Source organism: Genypterus blacodes, unplaced genomic scaffold (genome assembly GCF_046128005.1).
Source record: "Genypterus blacodes isolate CSIRO-AG114 ecotype Tasmania unplaced genomic scaffold, CSIRO-AGI_Gbla_v1 ptg000055l_1, whole genome shotgun sequence".
Lineage (NCBI taxonomy): Eukaryota > Metazoa > Chordata > Actinopteri > Ophidiiformes > Ophidiidae > Genypterus > Genypterus blacodes.
This window is the reverse complement of record NW_027466867.1, coordinates 3,197,723-3,213,803: the sequence shown is the minus strand read 5'-3', so window position 1 is coordinate 3,213,803 and position 16,081 is coordinate 3,197,723. Positions and strand designations below refer to the sequence as shown.

At 44.0% G+C, this 16,081-nt stretch overlaps 1 protein-coding gene across 3 annotated transcripts; it reads left to right on the top strand.

Moving 5' to 3' along the window:
• Nucleotides 1-146: 146 nt before the first annotated feature.
• On the top strand, nucleotides 147-15,743 carry tmem94 (transmembrane protein 94). Of its 3 annotated transcripts, none has more exons than XM_076151852.1 (32): nucleotides 147-245; nucleotides 1,511-1,912; nucleotides 3,363-3,482; nucleotides 3,727-3,854; nucleotides 4,014-4,150; nucleotides 4,301-4,509; nucleotides 4,581-4,732; nucleotides 4,899-5,001; nucleotides 5,175-5,261; nucleotides 5,371-5,487; nucleotides 6,223-6,279; nucleotides 7,467-7,571; nucleotides 7,648-7,821; nucleotides 7,913-8,134; nucleotides 8,245-8,554; nucleotides 8,674-8,844; nucleotides 8,976-9,078; nucleotides 9,177-9,385; nucleotides 9,489-9,670; nucleotides 9,783-9,915; nucleotides 10,099-10,214; nucleotides 10,344-10,443; nucleotides 10,592-10,700; nucleotides 10,843-11,032; nucleotides 11,125-11,202; nucleotides 11,297-11,382; nucleotides 11,553-11,634; nucleotides 11,811-11,974; nucleotides 12,065-12,159; nucleotides 12,266-12,359; nucleotides 12,480-12,650; nucleotides 12,752-15,743. In XM_076151852.1, exons 2-32 carry the CDS (start codon nucleotides 1,889-1,891, stop codon nucleotides 12,822-12,824), a joined length of 4,101 nt encoding a protein of 1,366 aa, XP_076007967.1. In that variant the 5' UTR covers nucleotides 147-245; nucleotides 1,511-1,888; the 3' UTR covers nucleotides 12,825-15,743. The 3 variants fall into 3 exon arrangements, with proteins under 3 accessions (XP_076007967.1, XP_076007966.1, XP_076007968.1); XM_076151851.1 differs by having other exon boundaries at nucleotides 9,783-9,933; XM_076151853.1 differs by lacking the exon at nucleotides 6,223-6,279 and having other exon boundaries at nucleotides 9,783-9,933.
• The last annotated feature ends 338 nt before the right edge of the window (nucleotides 15,744-16,081 follow it).

The window sequence follows — 16,081 nt, the reverse complement described above, 5'->3', positions numbered from 1 at the left end:
ATATAAAAAAAAAAAAAAGAATATATGTATTTTATTTTTTCTTCCTGGTTAGCACGTAAGACCGCCCCGTTTCTAAATAGCCAATCAGAGCATAGCATAATCTGGCGCCGTCCAATTACAATCGACTATCCCTTCTTTCCGGAACTCTCCCCAATATGGCTGCTGTTGTCCTACAGAGCGTTGCGTTTGTAACGGAGAGGATAAGGTGAAATAGAATGGATATTTGAAAGAACCGGACGAAAATGGTGAGTTTGCAGTCAACTAATGTTTTTTAATGGACCGCGCTGTTGTTACTTTAACAGCGTCGGCGTCAGTTAGCATCTATCTACCTTTGACGCCAAGGGAATGGGACCTGCGCGAGACACTCGGTAGAATGACAAACTGTCAAATCTGGGCTATTGTGTCATATTTGTTTTATTATTTCTCATCATATCTCCTCTCCCTGAACACCGCGAATGATAAGCTCGGGATTTCATTAACGTTATGGCACCGTATTTATTTTAACCTGAGAGGTGCTTCTCAAATGATTTTTCAGACTTCCAAAATAGCCCAGTAATGTCGACAACGACAGTCGATTCGTCGTTAACCATTGCAAATGCTTGACTTGTTTCATGTTGAAAGTCCATGCTCATTGGTTGTTCTGGAGCTAAACCTGGCCGTTTATGTTTGGTGAAATATTTAAACCATATTCTATGATGCGTTTGACAAATCACTACGAAGAAAACTTCAAGAATAATGGTTGTATAATCTTATAATCGTTTGTATAATCTATCTCAGTACTGCTAGTCTTAACATAATGACTAGCTCAGATTCCCTCAAAAACTAAATTTGCTGATTTTTTTCACTAGATCTGAAGTTTTGAACTGATTATTAAGCTTTATGTCAATGAGTGATACACTACCCAACACATACCATAATGTTATGAATACCAACCTGATCAACCCTAACCAGACCAGTAGGCAATAAATCATCAATCATAGCTCATCTGTAAATAATCCTCCAATCCTGAGTCCGAGTTGAGTTGTTCTCTCAGATCTTCCGCATTTTCTTGGGCAGACGATGTGTAGTTGTGTTTGTTTACATGTGTTTTACCATTACTCTTGGGTGGCAGTGGGATGGCAGTGGGATCTTCCGGAGTTTATAAATGATCTTAATTTGTCCTCAGTGCACCGTCTCGTTCTAGATAGCTTTTTGTCTTTTTTTTTGTTTTGGCTGAACTCTTTAAACTCTTTGCTAAGAGATATTGCTGACTCTGGAGTCCGGTGGGGTTTTCTCTGCCAGCGGACGCTGCCTTTGTGGGCAGAAGTGTTGGCGTCATTAGATCCGTGGTTTCAGTTCGCTCGTCAATAGAGCTATCATGCTGAAACATGCCGTACAAAGAAGTTGTATGGCATGAAATCAAACAAGTTAAGATGATGTTTAGTACGGAACAGTACAATAACAAATACCCGTGTGAAACCTGACTTATGTAGCATGACCATAAAATCAGAGCTGTTTTGTTTACCCACAGGTTTCTACTTGAACGTGGCGAAGACAATGTTGAGCAGTGATTAATCTTCTGCATAAAAAGCCACATATCCCAGTTTCTGCCTCTCGCTGGTCCCTGCAGCCATAGGTGTGCCACCTGTCACACTGGCAGGGGAGGTGGAGAGGGAGGTGTTGCCAGGTGGGGGACTGAGGCTGCACCCGCCTGCATTCTACATCTTCCTTCATCCACTGTGGAGCTGCTTGACCCCGCAGCTCCTGTCGGCCGCAGCCTCACAGAAGCCACTCTGGAGCCGCGAGTGTAGAGAGTCCGGATTTGGATGTGGAGTTGAACATTAACTGAGCCCTTGGAGTTGTCGTTTGCTTGTCGAGGAGCAGAGCATGTGGAGTGCTGCTCGTTGTCATGGAGCCCCAGGATAAGAAGCAGGTGAGTTTGGATGCTTAATGCACTTAAACATCTACCTGTGCTGCTTTCATGTCCCCTGAGGTGGAGAGGTGTTTGTGAAGCAGTTAGAGCTCATGGGAGTCAGTCCTGCTGTCCTCTGCTGTTTAGAGGAGTGTGTGTGTGTGTGTGTGTGTGTGTGTGTGTGTGTGTGTGTGTGTGTGTGTGTGTGTGTGTGTGTGTGTGTGTGTGTGTGTGTGTGTGTGTGTGTGTGTGTGTGTGTGTGTGTGTGTGTGTCACCTTTGTTTTGGTAATCTCAGCGTGGTATTTGGCACAAATCTTAACTTTCAGATAAAGGGAGCGATGTCTGTCTTCTGTGTGTTTGTAAATGATTATAAACATAGCGTAACATAACTCAGCCTGTCAGTTAAACTTTCTCTGGACTGTGAAGAAATGTTGCCCTTGGGTTAGGGTTAGCTGAGTATCCCATCCTTCCACACACACACATCATACACGCTCTTCTTCAAATATTGCCCCTTGTTCTATTTTTGTCATTTCACATTATCCATCATTCAATTCAGCTTTCTTTACTTAAACATAGATTGTGTAGGAGAGACTTGTCACACTGCTGGGGCACTGCGAGGCCAACACATGTAGGAATGCATATGTGTCTGCAACTGACCTATTGCTCAACAATTTTAAAAGAAGAACTTTCCGGTCTCCCTCTCAGCTCTTTACCGCTCCCACCCATGTGCTGCTTTCTGTTATACGATCATTAACTCATAGCTGTACAGTCAGGAGCGTGTAGTCGGTCCTCGCTCTCAGGGAGGCGTGGATCTCCTTAGGAATCATTGAGGTAGAGTAGACCTTCACTTTTTCTTTATTTAAGTTGCATAACAATACAGTTAATGTTCAACTTCCAGGAAACCATACGTGTACCTGCTGTGTCTGTCATCTGCAAAGTCCCTACATCATCATTTCTGTCCTTAATCTGAGAAAAGGGATTTGCCTCATAAAGTAGAGGACTGTATTTTTATTTTCGTCTCATTTTTTTTTTTTTTTTCCTGTGTTTAGGTTAATCTCCATCTTTGTCATGTGGAGGCCATATTCATCTTTACTGTGCCGTATGTTCTCTGTGTTTTGGCATGACGCTGTCTGCGTGGAGGATTTTGCTGAAGGCTTTGTAACTCTGGGGAAATGGGGAGATATTTATAGCCCGCTTGTGTGGGATGGAGCTTTAAAGCTGATCCCAGTGAATGTGTGTTTGCATATTTGTGTGTATGCCTTCCTGTTTGTGTACGCAGGCCCCTTTCAGACACACACTCACATGGGTTGTGGGAAAAGGTTCCTTTCCCATTAATATTAAATATAGCTTTCTTTGATTTTTCTTAATTCTAATCATGTTTACCGCCTCTTTGTAAAATGGAATGTATGAACTATGCTGGCTTGATGATTCATGTTGTCCATGGATGTGATGGGAAATGTGTTGATGCAGGAGGAGAATACAGTGACACTGGGACTGTCGACTGTCCAGGCCCTGGGGAAACTCAGGGACCAGCTGAGCAGCCTGCTGGAGCAGCACCAGAGGAGCACATGCAGGAGAACCTCTGCACAGGTACACAGGCAGAATTGTGGCTTTCATATTGATCTGTGTGGACGTTTAACAGGAACTGTTACACCTGAAGTAAACACTCCCTCACACACACACACACACACACACACACACACACACACACACACACACACACACACACACACACACACACACACACACACACACACACACACACACACACACACACACAGCTCCACGCTCCACGCTCCACATCTCCTTGATCTCTGTTGTCCTATTAAAACAGGAGCAGTGGGTGAAGAGTTTCCTTTACCACGGCAATCGTCACTCCTGTCTACATTGGCCCGGTGCTGCATTTACTCTACTGGTAGTGCTCGGTCTACTATGTTGCTATGGCAGCCAGCCAAAAGGAAGGTCGGTGTTTATAGTATTCCTACACATATATTGAAGATCGAATAATGTTATTAGTTTAGTTATTTTTCGGTGGTCAACCAGGAAAGACTGGTTTCACCACCCAGAGAAGCGTTCTCCATGTTCCCTCACCTATATCCATTTCCTTGTGCTTGGCTGTAGTTCTGGTATCGAGCTGGTGAATGCTGCTGCCCTCCTTCTCCTATTCCTTCTGAACCTGCTGCTGGTCGGACGACAGGAGAGGATGAAGAGGAGTGAGATGATGCGGCGTCTCAAGGACATCATCGGGCAGCTAAATGGTGAGGCAGGCACACGACACACCTAAATGGGTGAAAAAGGAAACAAAGTGACGACAAAGCACCCTTGACCCTTGTTTAACTGTTGTATTGTACCTGTACTCCCTCTTCAGATCCCCACTTTACTGTCACTCTCTTATCCTTTTCTTCCAGATTATTTGTCAGGGTGTGTAGGTGAAGCAGTGTACTGGTCTCAATCCCTTTACCCTGACCTATACACACCCTCGTCTCCGTCCTGGTCTCTTCATTGGACTTACCGAGACTCCCAGCTGATTAATCTACCCATTAGTCTGCTTGTGGAAGGAGACATCATCGCTCTCAGACCTGGGCAGGAGGCATTTGCCTCTCTAAGAGGCATAAAGGTGAGTTTTCGTCTAGATATCATGATACATTTTGGATTTCCATCTTAACTGAACCCGTCTTTCCTGCACAGGATGATGAGCACATAGTGTTGGAACCAGGAGATTTATTCCCCCCCTTCTCACCTCCTCCTTCTCCACGGGCCTATGAGAACAGAGGACCCCAGAGCCCCCAGCAGCATCGCCTCTTCAGAGTGGTACGGACTCCAGTACTGGACCCAGTCAGGTGGTTGGCCCGTTTGTTTACATCTGTTTACTGTGAATATTCTGGACTAAAGTAAATGAAGTATACGCATATCTAAATTGTCTTATACAGAAAAGCGGAAGGTGCATAATAAATCCTCATCTGAAGTCCAAAAAGAAAATAATCTCCCCATGTTTTGTGTCAACAGGAACAGTTTGGAACTTGCCCTGTCTCGGCCAATCACAGCTCTAGATAATGAGAGGTATACGGTTCAGTCAATCATCACCAAGTGCATCTGTCCTATTGTGCTGGTGAGTCATTTCCTGTGGTCTAAATAAAGAGGATCTATAGTATGCATAATTTTGGTAGCTACTGCTCTTTCATGTATTTTGTATCTTCTTTTAATTATATTACACTTGCTATTGTTAACTAATCATTTTAATAACTTTTTTCTATTTTGACTGTTCATGATTCCTGTTCTTAGGTGGCCTTCCTGCTCGTGAACACAACCCGATATTTCTGTGACGCACCGAGCCTCACCCCTGCTCCCTACAATTTTCTCCAACTTCAGGTACTCATGTTCAAACCTACAAGTGTGTGTGAAAACTTGTAATGGCTTTAAAATTCTGTGTGTGTTCGTGTGTGTGTATGTGTTAATACTATTGTTGTCATGTTGTTAGTTGCAGGGCGTTCTGCCCATCCTGCCACTGCTCTTCCCAGTCATGTGGGTACTGGTGAATGCATTTGGGGAGGCTCGTGTCCTTGCTGAGTTGAGCCGTGCGTCACCAACAGGCCTGGTGAGTCAAACACACATATATTTGTATATTCACACATATATTGCATGTTGTGTAGACATATTGTATACATTGTATGTTATATTTTGTCTCCATTCTGTGGGTAGCTTCATTTACTTACAGAGGCCTCATGTTCTACACACACACACACACACTCTTAGAAATAATAGGTGACATATATAAGACATATAAGCAAATGAAATTAGTGTGCATAAACATTTCATTATTGAACACTCTGCGACAAGTTAAAGCTTGTAATAAATTAAATTAAGGGTTTGACTGCCATCTAGTGGTCTCAAATCATATCTGTACTTCATTCAAACACTTCCCATTCACTTTTTATAGACATTTTGCTCAGCGTGTTTAGATGAAAGCTTTTACTATATTCAGATTAAGGAAGTCACCTAAATGATGTCATTGTAAATTATTATTATTATTTGTTCAAACACGTAAACATTTTGATTGCATTTAGACACACTTTCATGTGTATTTCTCATCCTATTAATTCCATCTGTATGTCACATTTTTTTAAATCATAGTCATAAGATTAAACAGTGAGCTTATAGTTAGTTTTTTGTGCCATGGTGAGAAATCAAACCTACCTATTTGGCACCTTCCCTTCAAAAACCTTGGTCAGTCTAGCCCTTAGACACACACACACACACACACACACACACACACACACACACACACACACACAAAGAGGAAGGTTTTAACTAGACTCTTCTCTTGCTCCAGCTTGCTAAGTTCTCTGAGGATACTCTAAGCAGCTACACCGAAGTGGTTTCCTCCAAGGTATACCCTCTCACTGCCCTGCTCCTCTTTTTTCCCACACCTGTTTGGATCCAAACTCCAACAACCCCTGCCTGTTTTCGCTCGCTCGCTCGCTCGCTCGCTGCCCGCGCCTCTGCAACTCCCTTTTTGATAACCTTGTACACAGCTCGCTCTTGCTCGAGTCCTAAACCCCAAACTGCTTCTCCATTTCATCTTTTTATTTCTTTACTCAGGAAATCTTGACATCTTCAGATTCACCTCTCTCTTATTCTTATTTTCATATGTTTTAATGATTGGGCTGCTTTACTTTCTGCATTTGATCCACCTTGCACCCTTGGCCAATCTTAATTTCTGGATCAGTTAATATGTCTTGACTAAACACCTGGATGTAAGTTTCCTCCAGTCATCATCACATTGTCACCTCACCCTCTCATGGTTCCTTATCCAACCCATCCCATGAGCCTGTGTCATGCACTGTTTGCAGCTCCGTAGTAATCAAGTATCAGTATTACATAGATTACTGGTGATTTGCCTCCCCGAAAATGTTTCCTCCCTGGCTTTTGCATTGCTTCAGATGAATCCAGTACATGCCACATGGTAGAGAATAGGAAAGACGTGAACCGGAGAAGGTCAATGGCTTTGTCTCATTTCAGGGAAATCAATGACCAACTTAACTTACCTAGTCTCCAAAGGATACACACTCGGTGTTGCACTGCCCCTGAAATGACAGCCTTTGACTTGAACCTGTGCTTGACTTTTCACCCCTGCTCTGCTTGCCTGCACTGCATGACTGGCAATTATCCCTCTACAAGTCTATGCAGTAATTCCAGTTTTTCCTCTTGAAGGAAAATCTCTACATGCTCCTCACTGCAAATCTGAAGTTGTCTTTCCCTGATCAATGTAACTGTGTGACAATGACTGCCTTTTCTCCTATTCTACACACTTTCTTCAGCCCATTTCTTTACCAGGACCAGAACGTAAACAGAGCCCACTGGTCCTCTGGGTTGGAAGTGCTTGTTCTGACCTCTGGGCTGTAGAAAATCCAACACTAGACAGAAAAGGCTGGATAAATTGAAATGACAGCAGCCTATTGCTCAAAGTTAATGCAATAGTTTGTGCCTACAATTATGTATATGAAATGACTATGTGTGTATGTGTGTGTGTTTCTGTGTGGTTGTGTGTGTTTGTGTGTATTTACATGCATGCAGGAGATGCTCCGTTGTGTATGGCGGCACCTAGTGGGCGTCCTGAAGGGAGAGACTCACACACTCTGCTATACTTCAAGCCTTTTACACACTCTGGGATCTGTCACTGTGAGTATTATTTCTGTTTCATATGAGAGACTCTTTAAGTGTTAGAGAAAGTATTTGACATGACGTGTGTGTGTAGGTGTTGTGCTGTGTGGACAAGCAGGGTGTCCTGTCTTGGCCCAACCCCAGTCCAGAGACGGTGCTGTTCTTCAGTGGACGGGTTGAACCTCCCCAAGACAGCCAGGATGATCTGAGAGACGACCTGTCTGTCAACTCTTACTGCAGAGTAGAGACTGAAGATGACAGGGATGAGGTGTGTGTGTGTTTGAACTGAATACTATCTTGGTGAATGGCTGATGTCAGTGAATATAACATAGTAATGAAAAGTGTTAATGTAACTGCAGGTTCAGGAGGGAGAGGCGCTGCTCTGTCTTCCAACAGAGACCTCCATTCAGCTGGGAGAGGGACCTGAGCCCAGCGAGACATCACATGACACTGCTCGCTCAAGCGACACACTCCGGCCACGGCACCACGGCCAGCATGTACACACTCGCACTAAACACCACTCTGGATCCAACGTAAGCTTCAGCCACGACACTGAGGGAGGCGAGGAGGAACAGATCCAGGTAGAAACTATTACTTGTGTCCCTTCACTTTGTCTTTTTGGTTATTTAGTGTTCTTATCCTCCTCCCTCAGAAAATGGTTTTGTCATTGACATGTCCTCTTCATCTTCAGGACTTTGTGGGCTGCATCGACGCAGAGGCGGATGACTTTGTGTGCGATTATCACCTGGAGATGCTCAGCCTGTCGCAGGACCAGCAAAACCCAGCGAGCATCCAGTTTGATGACCTGTCGTGGCAGTGTCACCTCCCCTCCCTCAAGCCGCTGGGCCTCAACATCATGCTGAATCTCTGCAACGCAAGCATCACCCAGCAGCTCTATCGCTTTTCTGACCACTTGTCCAACCTGGCGCTACAGGAGAGCCATGGCACCGTGCTGCCTGTTTATGTCCCCTGGGGGCTCTGTGAGCTGTCCAGGCTCATAGGTGAGGAGGAGTCATGCAGCAGCAGATCTGTTTAATTTATATAAAGAGAAGTTTCAGTATTGACCCATCGCCTCACGAGTCCCATCTTCTTCTTGTTTGTGTTCATGTGTGTGTGTCAGGGTTTACTCCGGGTGCGAGGGAGCTGTTTAAACGGGAGAACCACTTGGCTCTGTACCAGCTTCCCTCCGGGGAGAAGCCGAAGGAGTTTGTTCCTCGCCGCCTGCACTTCATTAAACGCCAGCATCCCATCTCTCACCTAATCTCCCTGTTTGTACGAGACTCTTCCTCCAGTGAGTCCGCACACGCGCACACACACACGAACACGCACACGCACAGACACACACACTTGTCTTCCTCTCCTTTGTGTTTTTGTGTTTTTTCCCACTCCCATCTGTGACAACTTCTGAACTCCTTGTCACAGATAATGTACAGATGCTGTCTCATGGCTCGGCCGACCTTATCCTGGAGGCCTGCACTGACTTCTGGGATGGAACTGATATCTACCCCCTCTCAGGCTCAGACAGGTATTGATTGACTTTTAGATGTCATCATAACAGTTAATTTAATGTTAATTTCCTCTCTCCCTGTATTTTTATTCTTCTTTCTTTTTTTCTTTTTACAGAAAAAAGGTCCTGGACTTTTACCAGCGTGCCTGTTTGTCAGGTTACTGCTCAGCCTTTGCTTATAAGCCCATGCAAGTATCTCTCTCCGACCAATTGAATGGCAAATGTGTGGAGCTGTCCTCTGGTCCCAGCCTCTTCTCCGGGGTGGAGCTCCCCGCCACCACTCCCATCAAACACAACTCCCGCAGGAACAGCTGGAGCTCCGACGGTACCAACACAAACTTCAATGTCAATGAGAGCTTGGCACGAGAAAAGGAATAACATTAAATATGAACAGCAAAAACAAGAACACGCTTTTGTTTCCTCTGCAGAAGGAATAGGTGAGGGTGTTGAGCGTGAGGACTGTGTCCAGGCCCTGAGCGGGCAGATCTTCATGGGCATGGTCTCATCGCAGTTCCAGGCAAGACTGGACACGGTTCGCCTCATTGATGCTCTCGTCACTGCCTGCATCCGTTTTGTCTACTTTTCCATGGAGGACGAGCTCCGCAGCAAGGTGAATAGGCATGAGCACGTACTAAAACAACATAGTGTCATTATTTTGGAATGGAATGGAAGCTTTATGCCTTGGGTACTGTCTTCTGTTCTCACATCTCTTCTCTGTGCAGGTTTTTGCTGAGAAGATGGGTTTGGAGACAGGCTGGAACTGTCACATCTCTCTGACTCCAAATGGAGATAGTCCCTGTGATGGAGCTCCTGCCAGTCCCAGTCAGGGCTCCCTGCACTATGACTTGAACCAAGGTAGAAACACTGTTCTATGTAAGTCCCAATGTCGCATTTGCATTTATCATAATCAAAGCTTGTGCACTGTTACACTGATTACACAAGACTTGAGCAAGCAAGATGACAAAGACAAAGTCACATAGACAAAAACAATCCGGTGTATTTTGCAGTGTGTCACAGATTCTTTGTGTGGAATTCCAGATTCTCGTGATGAGGCTGAGGGTCCATTACTGCTCGAAGAAGAAATTCACTCTGACCTAGCCAGTTTCCAGCCCACAGACAGTGATGTCCCCAGTTTCTTGGAGGACTGCAACAGGGTAAAAATGTATTTATTATCACAGAACACGTGTCCAGGTATTTAAAGCAGCTGCCTGGATGTGGAAACGGCCAGCATCATGTGACCTGAGTGCATTCACCTGAGATTTGCTGTCTCCCTGTTTTCATAGGCCAAGCTACCTCGTGGCATCCACCAGGTCCGTCCTCACTTGAAGAACATTGACAATGTGCCTCTTCTGGTGCCTCTCTTCACCGATTGCACCCCTGACAGTGAGTCATTACTCAGTTATCGGTATGCTGCGTCTAAACTTTGATGACAGCTGTACTCAGAGATGTAGTCTTTTGCTTCATTTTGCTGCTTGTTTGCTTGCAAGTCCACTTTACTTTTGCTGACTCTTTCTTTTTCGTTGCTCCACAGCAATGTGTGAAATGATGAAGATAATGCAGGAGAACAGGGAGGTTACATGCTGCCTGGGAAGCGCTGCCAATTTCCGCAACAGTCGCCTATTTCTACAGAGTAACCTCAGGTAAACACACATTGTATATTCTAGCCTCTGTTCCTCTGTTGTTCCAGATGTGACAGATGAAAATCCATGACATTTATAAAGCATGGTATCTGTCAGTTTACAATTGATCTGACTGTAAGGCTTACTCCTCCTCCCTTCGCAGCATTTCTCTTGACCCTCTCTACCCGTCTCGGTGTTCGTGGGAGACGTTTGGCTACGCCACAGGCGGAGGATTTAATGGAGAAGGTGAGGGTTTGTCACCTATGAGGCTTTCTGGACAGCTCAACAGTCTCGGCTGCTCTGTCACCTTCCATCAAGGGGAGAGTGTCAGTATGGTCAAACTCATAGAGCAGGTGAGACACACACACACACACACACGCGCACACACAGAGGAAGTTAAGAGACCCGTGATCTTTATTCATGATGTTTAATGAATCTATTCTAGGCACGACACACAACCTATGGCATCCGCAAGTGCTTCCTTTTCCTTCTGCAGTGCCAGCTCAGCCTGGTCATCATACAGGTGAGAACCGACGGCACACATCGGTGTAACAATTAACATGAATTATGCCTTGGTTGCGTAAATGAATGAGTGTATGTGTGGTGTTTCTCTGCAGTTCTTAGCTTGTGTAGCTCAGCTCCCTCCTCCCATGAACACCACTGACATCCTCTGGTTGTCCTGCATTAGCTGTCCGCTGATAAGGTACACACACACACACACACGCACACACACACACACACACACACACACACATACACACACACACACACACACGCATACAACACAAACTCTGAAGGAAACAATCTACACCACAAGAAATAAACAATAAATGAACATCTCGTGCTTATTATCCATCTGTTTTGTCTTGACAGTGTGTCGCTTTTGGGAAAACCATCAGACAGTTCAGTCATGACAGTTGCCACAGGAAAAAACTTAGATGCCATTCCTCGAAAGGTAGGAACACACACCAGTCCAGAAAACAGATCTACTGCTGCTTTGTAAGTGTTAAATATGCGATTGCTGTTAAAGCCGTAAGCAAGTTTGGCTGCTTTCAAAAAGAAATGTTACAATAAATGCCTGGATGTTGATGTGGTCTAAAGATCTTTATTTATTGCTTCCTCTTTCATCAGACTCAGAACTACTTTTTGGGCTGTTTCCTGATGAAGTTTGGCCTGACAGTGTGTGCCTACCTTGTGAGCTTTGGTTTCACCCTGCAAGACATCTGTCTCAGAACCAGCAACGTCTCCCTGACTGACAACGTCACGGTCACAGGTGTCCGTATCCTCACCTCCAGGTAGCAGCATCCCTCCCTGCCAATACAATGTTTAAATATCTAACATTAATGGAGCGATTTTGTCAATTCAGCTTGTTTGTGTGTACGCAGCTCTTCTGAGAACGCCCCTCATTGGTTCAGTGAGTTATCAAACGGTCTGCTGCTCACTCAGAAGGTGATGGCTGGGTTCCTTGTCCTTCACACAGGTGGGAAATCACTTCATATTCAATTTCAAATAGTGTTCAAACTCACTTGTGTTTCCTTTTAAAGTGCTGTGTTCCTCACTTCTGTTTGTTTGTCCTTTTGACTCAGTGGCTATCTCGCTCAGCTACGTCCACCGCTCCCAGCCTCTTTGGAGAAAGAGTCCCTTCAGCAACTCCTGGTGGTGTCTCACTGTACCTGTGGTGTACGTTAGCAATTCTCCCTTCACTCTCAAAATATTACATTTTGATTAACTTCCTCTGTAAATGTGTGTAGAAAATCTTCTCTCCACATTGTTAAGCATCATTTTGGTTCTGTTCTGCAGTTTGCTCAGTCAGGTTGTTCAGGCCACAGTGGACTATCAGCTGTGGCACAACCGGAACAGCACCGTGACCTTTACCCTGAGCGACATACCCCTCCAAGTCTGGCTCCTGGTCTCTCTATCCCCCCTCGCTGTGGTCTTTATCAACGAGCTAGTAAAACTACACGAGATACGGTATGGAACGCAGCAGGACGGATGTGTTGTAAACCCTAGAAAAGATGGCTTCACATTGCCCCGTGTCTTGATCCTCTGCTGTTGGTTTGTCTCCATCCTAGGGTGCGAGTTCGCTACCAGAAGAGGCAGAAGCTGCAGTTTGAAACCAAGCTGGGAATGAACTCTCCCTTCTGATGTTGCCCCCTCTGAGGTCGTACCCTCTTGTGAGCATTCATTACCCCTGCCTTGTTGTCAGGGGGGCTAAACCTTCTTCAGCCCAGGCACTGCAACTGTATGTGACCATTGAGTGGAACAGACACCAACCAAGTCTTTTCTTTTCTACAATAACAGAAAGGAGACAGAAATGTACGGTTTAATGACTTTTAAGGGACTGAGGAATGTTTTATGGTTTTTCTCCCTAGACATCACCTTTTTGCCCTCTTTCTGAGACAAACAGATGAGCATGTTCATCCTCTACTTAGTCATTCCTCAACAGAATCGAAGGCTTTACCTGAAGGCATTAAAATAGGTACTTCACTTTCACTGGAATTTCACATGAACGGAATTGAAATTGGCACAAATCAAAGTATTTTCTATTCCATATATCAAAGGTATGAAGCTACTGTATATCAAGTCAGGCATGGAGACATTTTAGTTGAAGTAAACCACCTCCGCATGCATTTCCTCAGTGGCAGGACTCGTCTCATACTGTGATAAAGCAAAGCGTCGTGTTTACTCGGAGAATATCAGATTCTGTCAATGTATCACATACTGAAAGCATGTTAACCTACTGAGGTGACAGTACAGGGTGGAACGCCATCGCTGATGGAGCGGCGTGTGTAAGATGGCTTCATGGCATCATATATTTTGCGCCCCTTTAAGGCCCTTAAAGACGCCAAGAGGGATCCTAGAGGGTCACCGCGTGTGAATGTGAGGTGACTGTCACACACTCACACACTCACACACTCACACACACACACACACACACACACACACACACACACACACACATCAGGGTTTCTTCTTCATCAATATGCGTTCCTACTTATCGGGATACCGTCTGCAGTGTGAGTAGATCTTAGCAGTGGGCCGTTACTCTTATGTCAGCCTGTCCTTCCTCTCTGTAGTGTGGACGATCATCACCGTTCATTCAATAGCTTCACTTTTTAAGCATCGGCTGCCTCAAAAAACCTCACGACGTGTGCGAGCAGAGCCAAGAAGATCAGACGGGGTGAGGCTTACAACTTGTGGATGGATGTCACCTCATGATTGACAGTTGTAAATGTTTTTCAAGCCTTTAAAAGATCAAGAAATATCCCGAATGTTTTGGAAAAGTCTGAGGGTTTTCATTCCTTTTCTCACAATCATTATTTTTGTCTGCAACAGCCCAAAGTCACCGCATTAGGAGCCACATCCTGAGCATAATTTGCAGTACATGCACAGTACACACACACTCCTGTGGTAATCCTGTGGTGGATAAAAACGCTTTAATGATGCAAAACCGCAGACAGGGAAATAATTTAAAATTTGAATTGGGATTCCCTTGTTTCTTGAGTAAGTAAAATGGAAACAAATTTTTAAAATGCATTTAGTCTGCAAGAAAATGACCACCATAAGGTTACTCTACTCATAACTAATGTTCTTTGTTTCCAGCCATATCACCAAATCCTGAGCAATGCCGAGGTCAGACCTGCTGTAAGCAATAAAGAGGGTTAGTCACACTCTATACTATTGGTGAGAATCCATGTAACTGGGCTGTGCCATGATCTCGGGAAACCCCAGCCAAACAAACATTTTACTGAACAAACTGTCTTCTGAAAGGTGCTTCATGTCATTCAGTTGCCTTCCTTCTCAGACATCTCAACACCTCTGCTTCACACTGTGGGATCAGAGATGGAAACAAGCTCAGGATACTGTTTAGATAAACAGATTTCATCCAAAAAGCCTCATATTGGATCATCTGTTCCAACAAATTCCCGATTAAGATTCCCGATGATCTTCACAAAAGATGTCCTCACTAGTTGTGCATCTTTCTACCTTTCTTACACTGTGTCCCATATCCAGGCTTGATGAGTCAATCACACTCATCAAATGCCCAGTTCGCCTTCTTCATACACTGGATACACAGCTTTAGATGGTTGTTGTTTTAATACGCCAATAAAAAAGGGGTTAATTTGCTAGGTGGAAGTAAATGCTTTATGCTTTAATGTCTCTTTACTTAAATGCAGAACATTGACAGGCATTCTTGTCCACCAACGGCCTCTGGAAATTAGTATAAATGAATGAATTAATATTATTCCAAAAACAAGCAGAAAAGAAGAACAGGTGGAAACATCCCTGTACACAGCATGTGATCTGTGGTCTTTGGTCTTTTCTATGTCTGATACCTCACCCTGGCTGTAATTGGTCCAAATATTGCATGAATTGTTGCATCACCAGTGAAGGACCTGTGTGCCGATCTCAGCCATGAGACCAGGGGCATGACACTATGACACTATGTCGTCGTGCCCTGACAGTGCCCTACTACTTTTGAAGTACATTGGGGTCTTTACAGTGCAGCTGAATCCCAACAACAACAACCTGTGTGCTTGTACGCTCATGTCACTCCATGTTCCATTGTTGGAATGCGGTTTCATTGGAATTAGAGCGTAAGCGAATGAGGTTACAGTTATGATGGTTTTCAGGCAGTATTTACGCATTTGTCGCTTTTTGATAAACTAATTCGTCGGCAGGTTAATACCTCAACTGAAACTCCAGAAGACAAACATCATAAAAAGCAGGAATACATTTATCATTAGATTTGATCAAGTTTACCCATTTTAAATTGAACTTTACTGTATATTGCCACAAACACTTTGGATTTTGGACTATGCTGCATGAGGCAGTGAATGCTCTATCACTATCAGTTTCGGTATGTTATGGTTTTATTTGTTCACAGCACAGATTGAGTCGTTCGAGCATGGAGGACAGAATGTAATCACTTTTTTCACAATGTTTTCATTTGTAATGCTTGGAGCTAAAGCCTGTGTCAGTAGATTTTGACTGGTTGGTTGGTTAGTAGGGTGGGAGGGTGATGTAACTATGATGTAGTTGTTCTGAAATTACATAAATGTATATTTTGTATTTTTGAAAGGTCTATGTAAAATTATTTAAAAACGGAATAAATGTGTATTGATTATGTCACATCAATAAATGTTTTTATTTAGAAGATTGTTGATGTGAATGTTTCACAAATTGTTTAATTACAGCAAGTATCAAATGGATATTGACATCGTAAGTATGAATTTGCATATTACTGCATAAAATGTATGCACACGTTAGTAAATAATAATTTGATAATGATAATAGCAAGAAACTTTAACTTTATTGAAAAATGTTTATTGCTTTCTCACGGGACATTGGTGGAATTTTTGTTTTTAGAAAATGATCTAAAAATAATACGTTGTTTATCA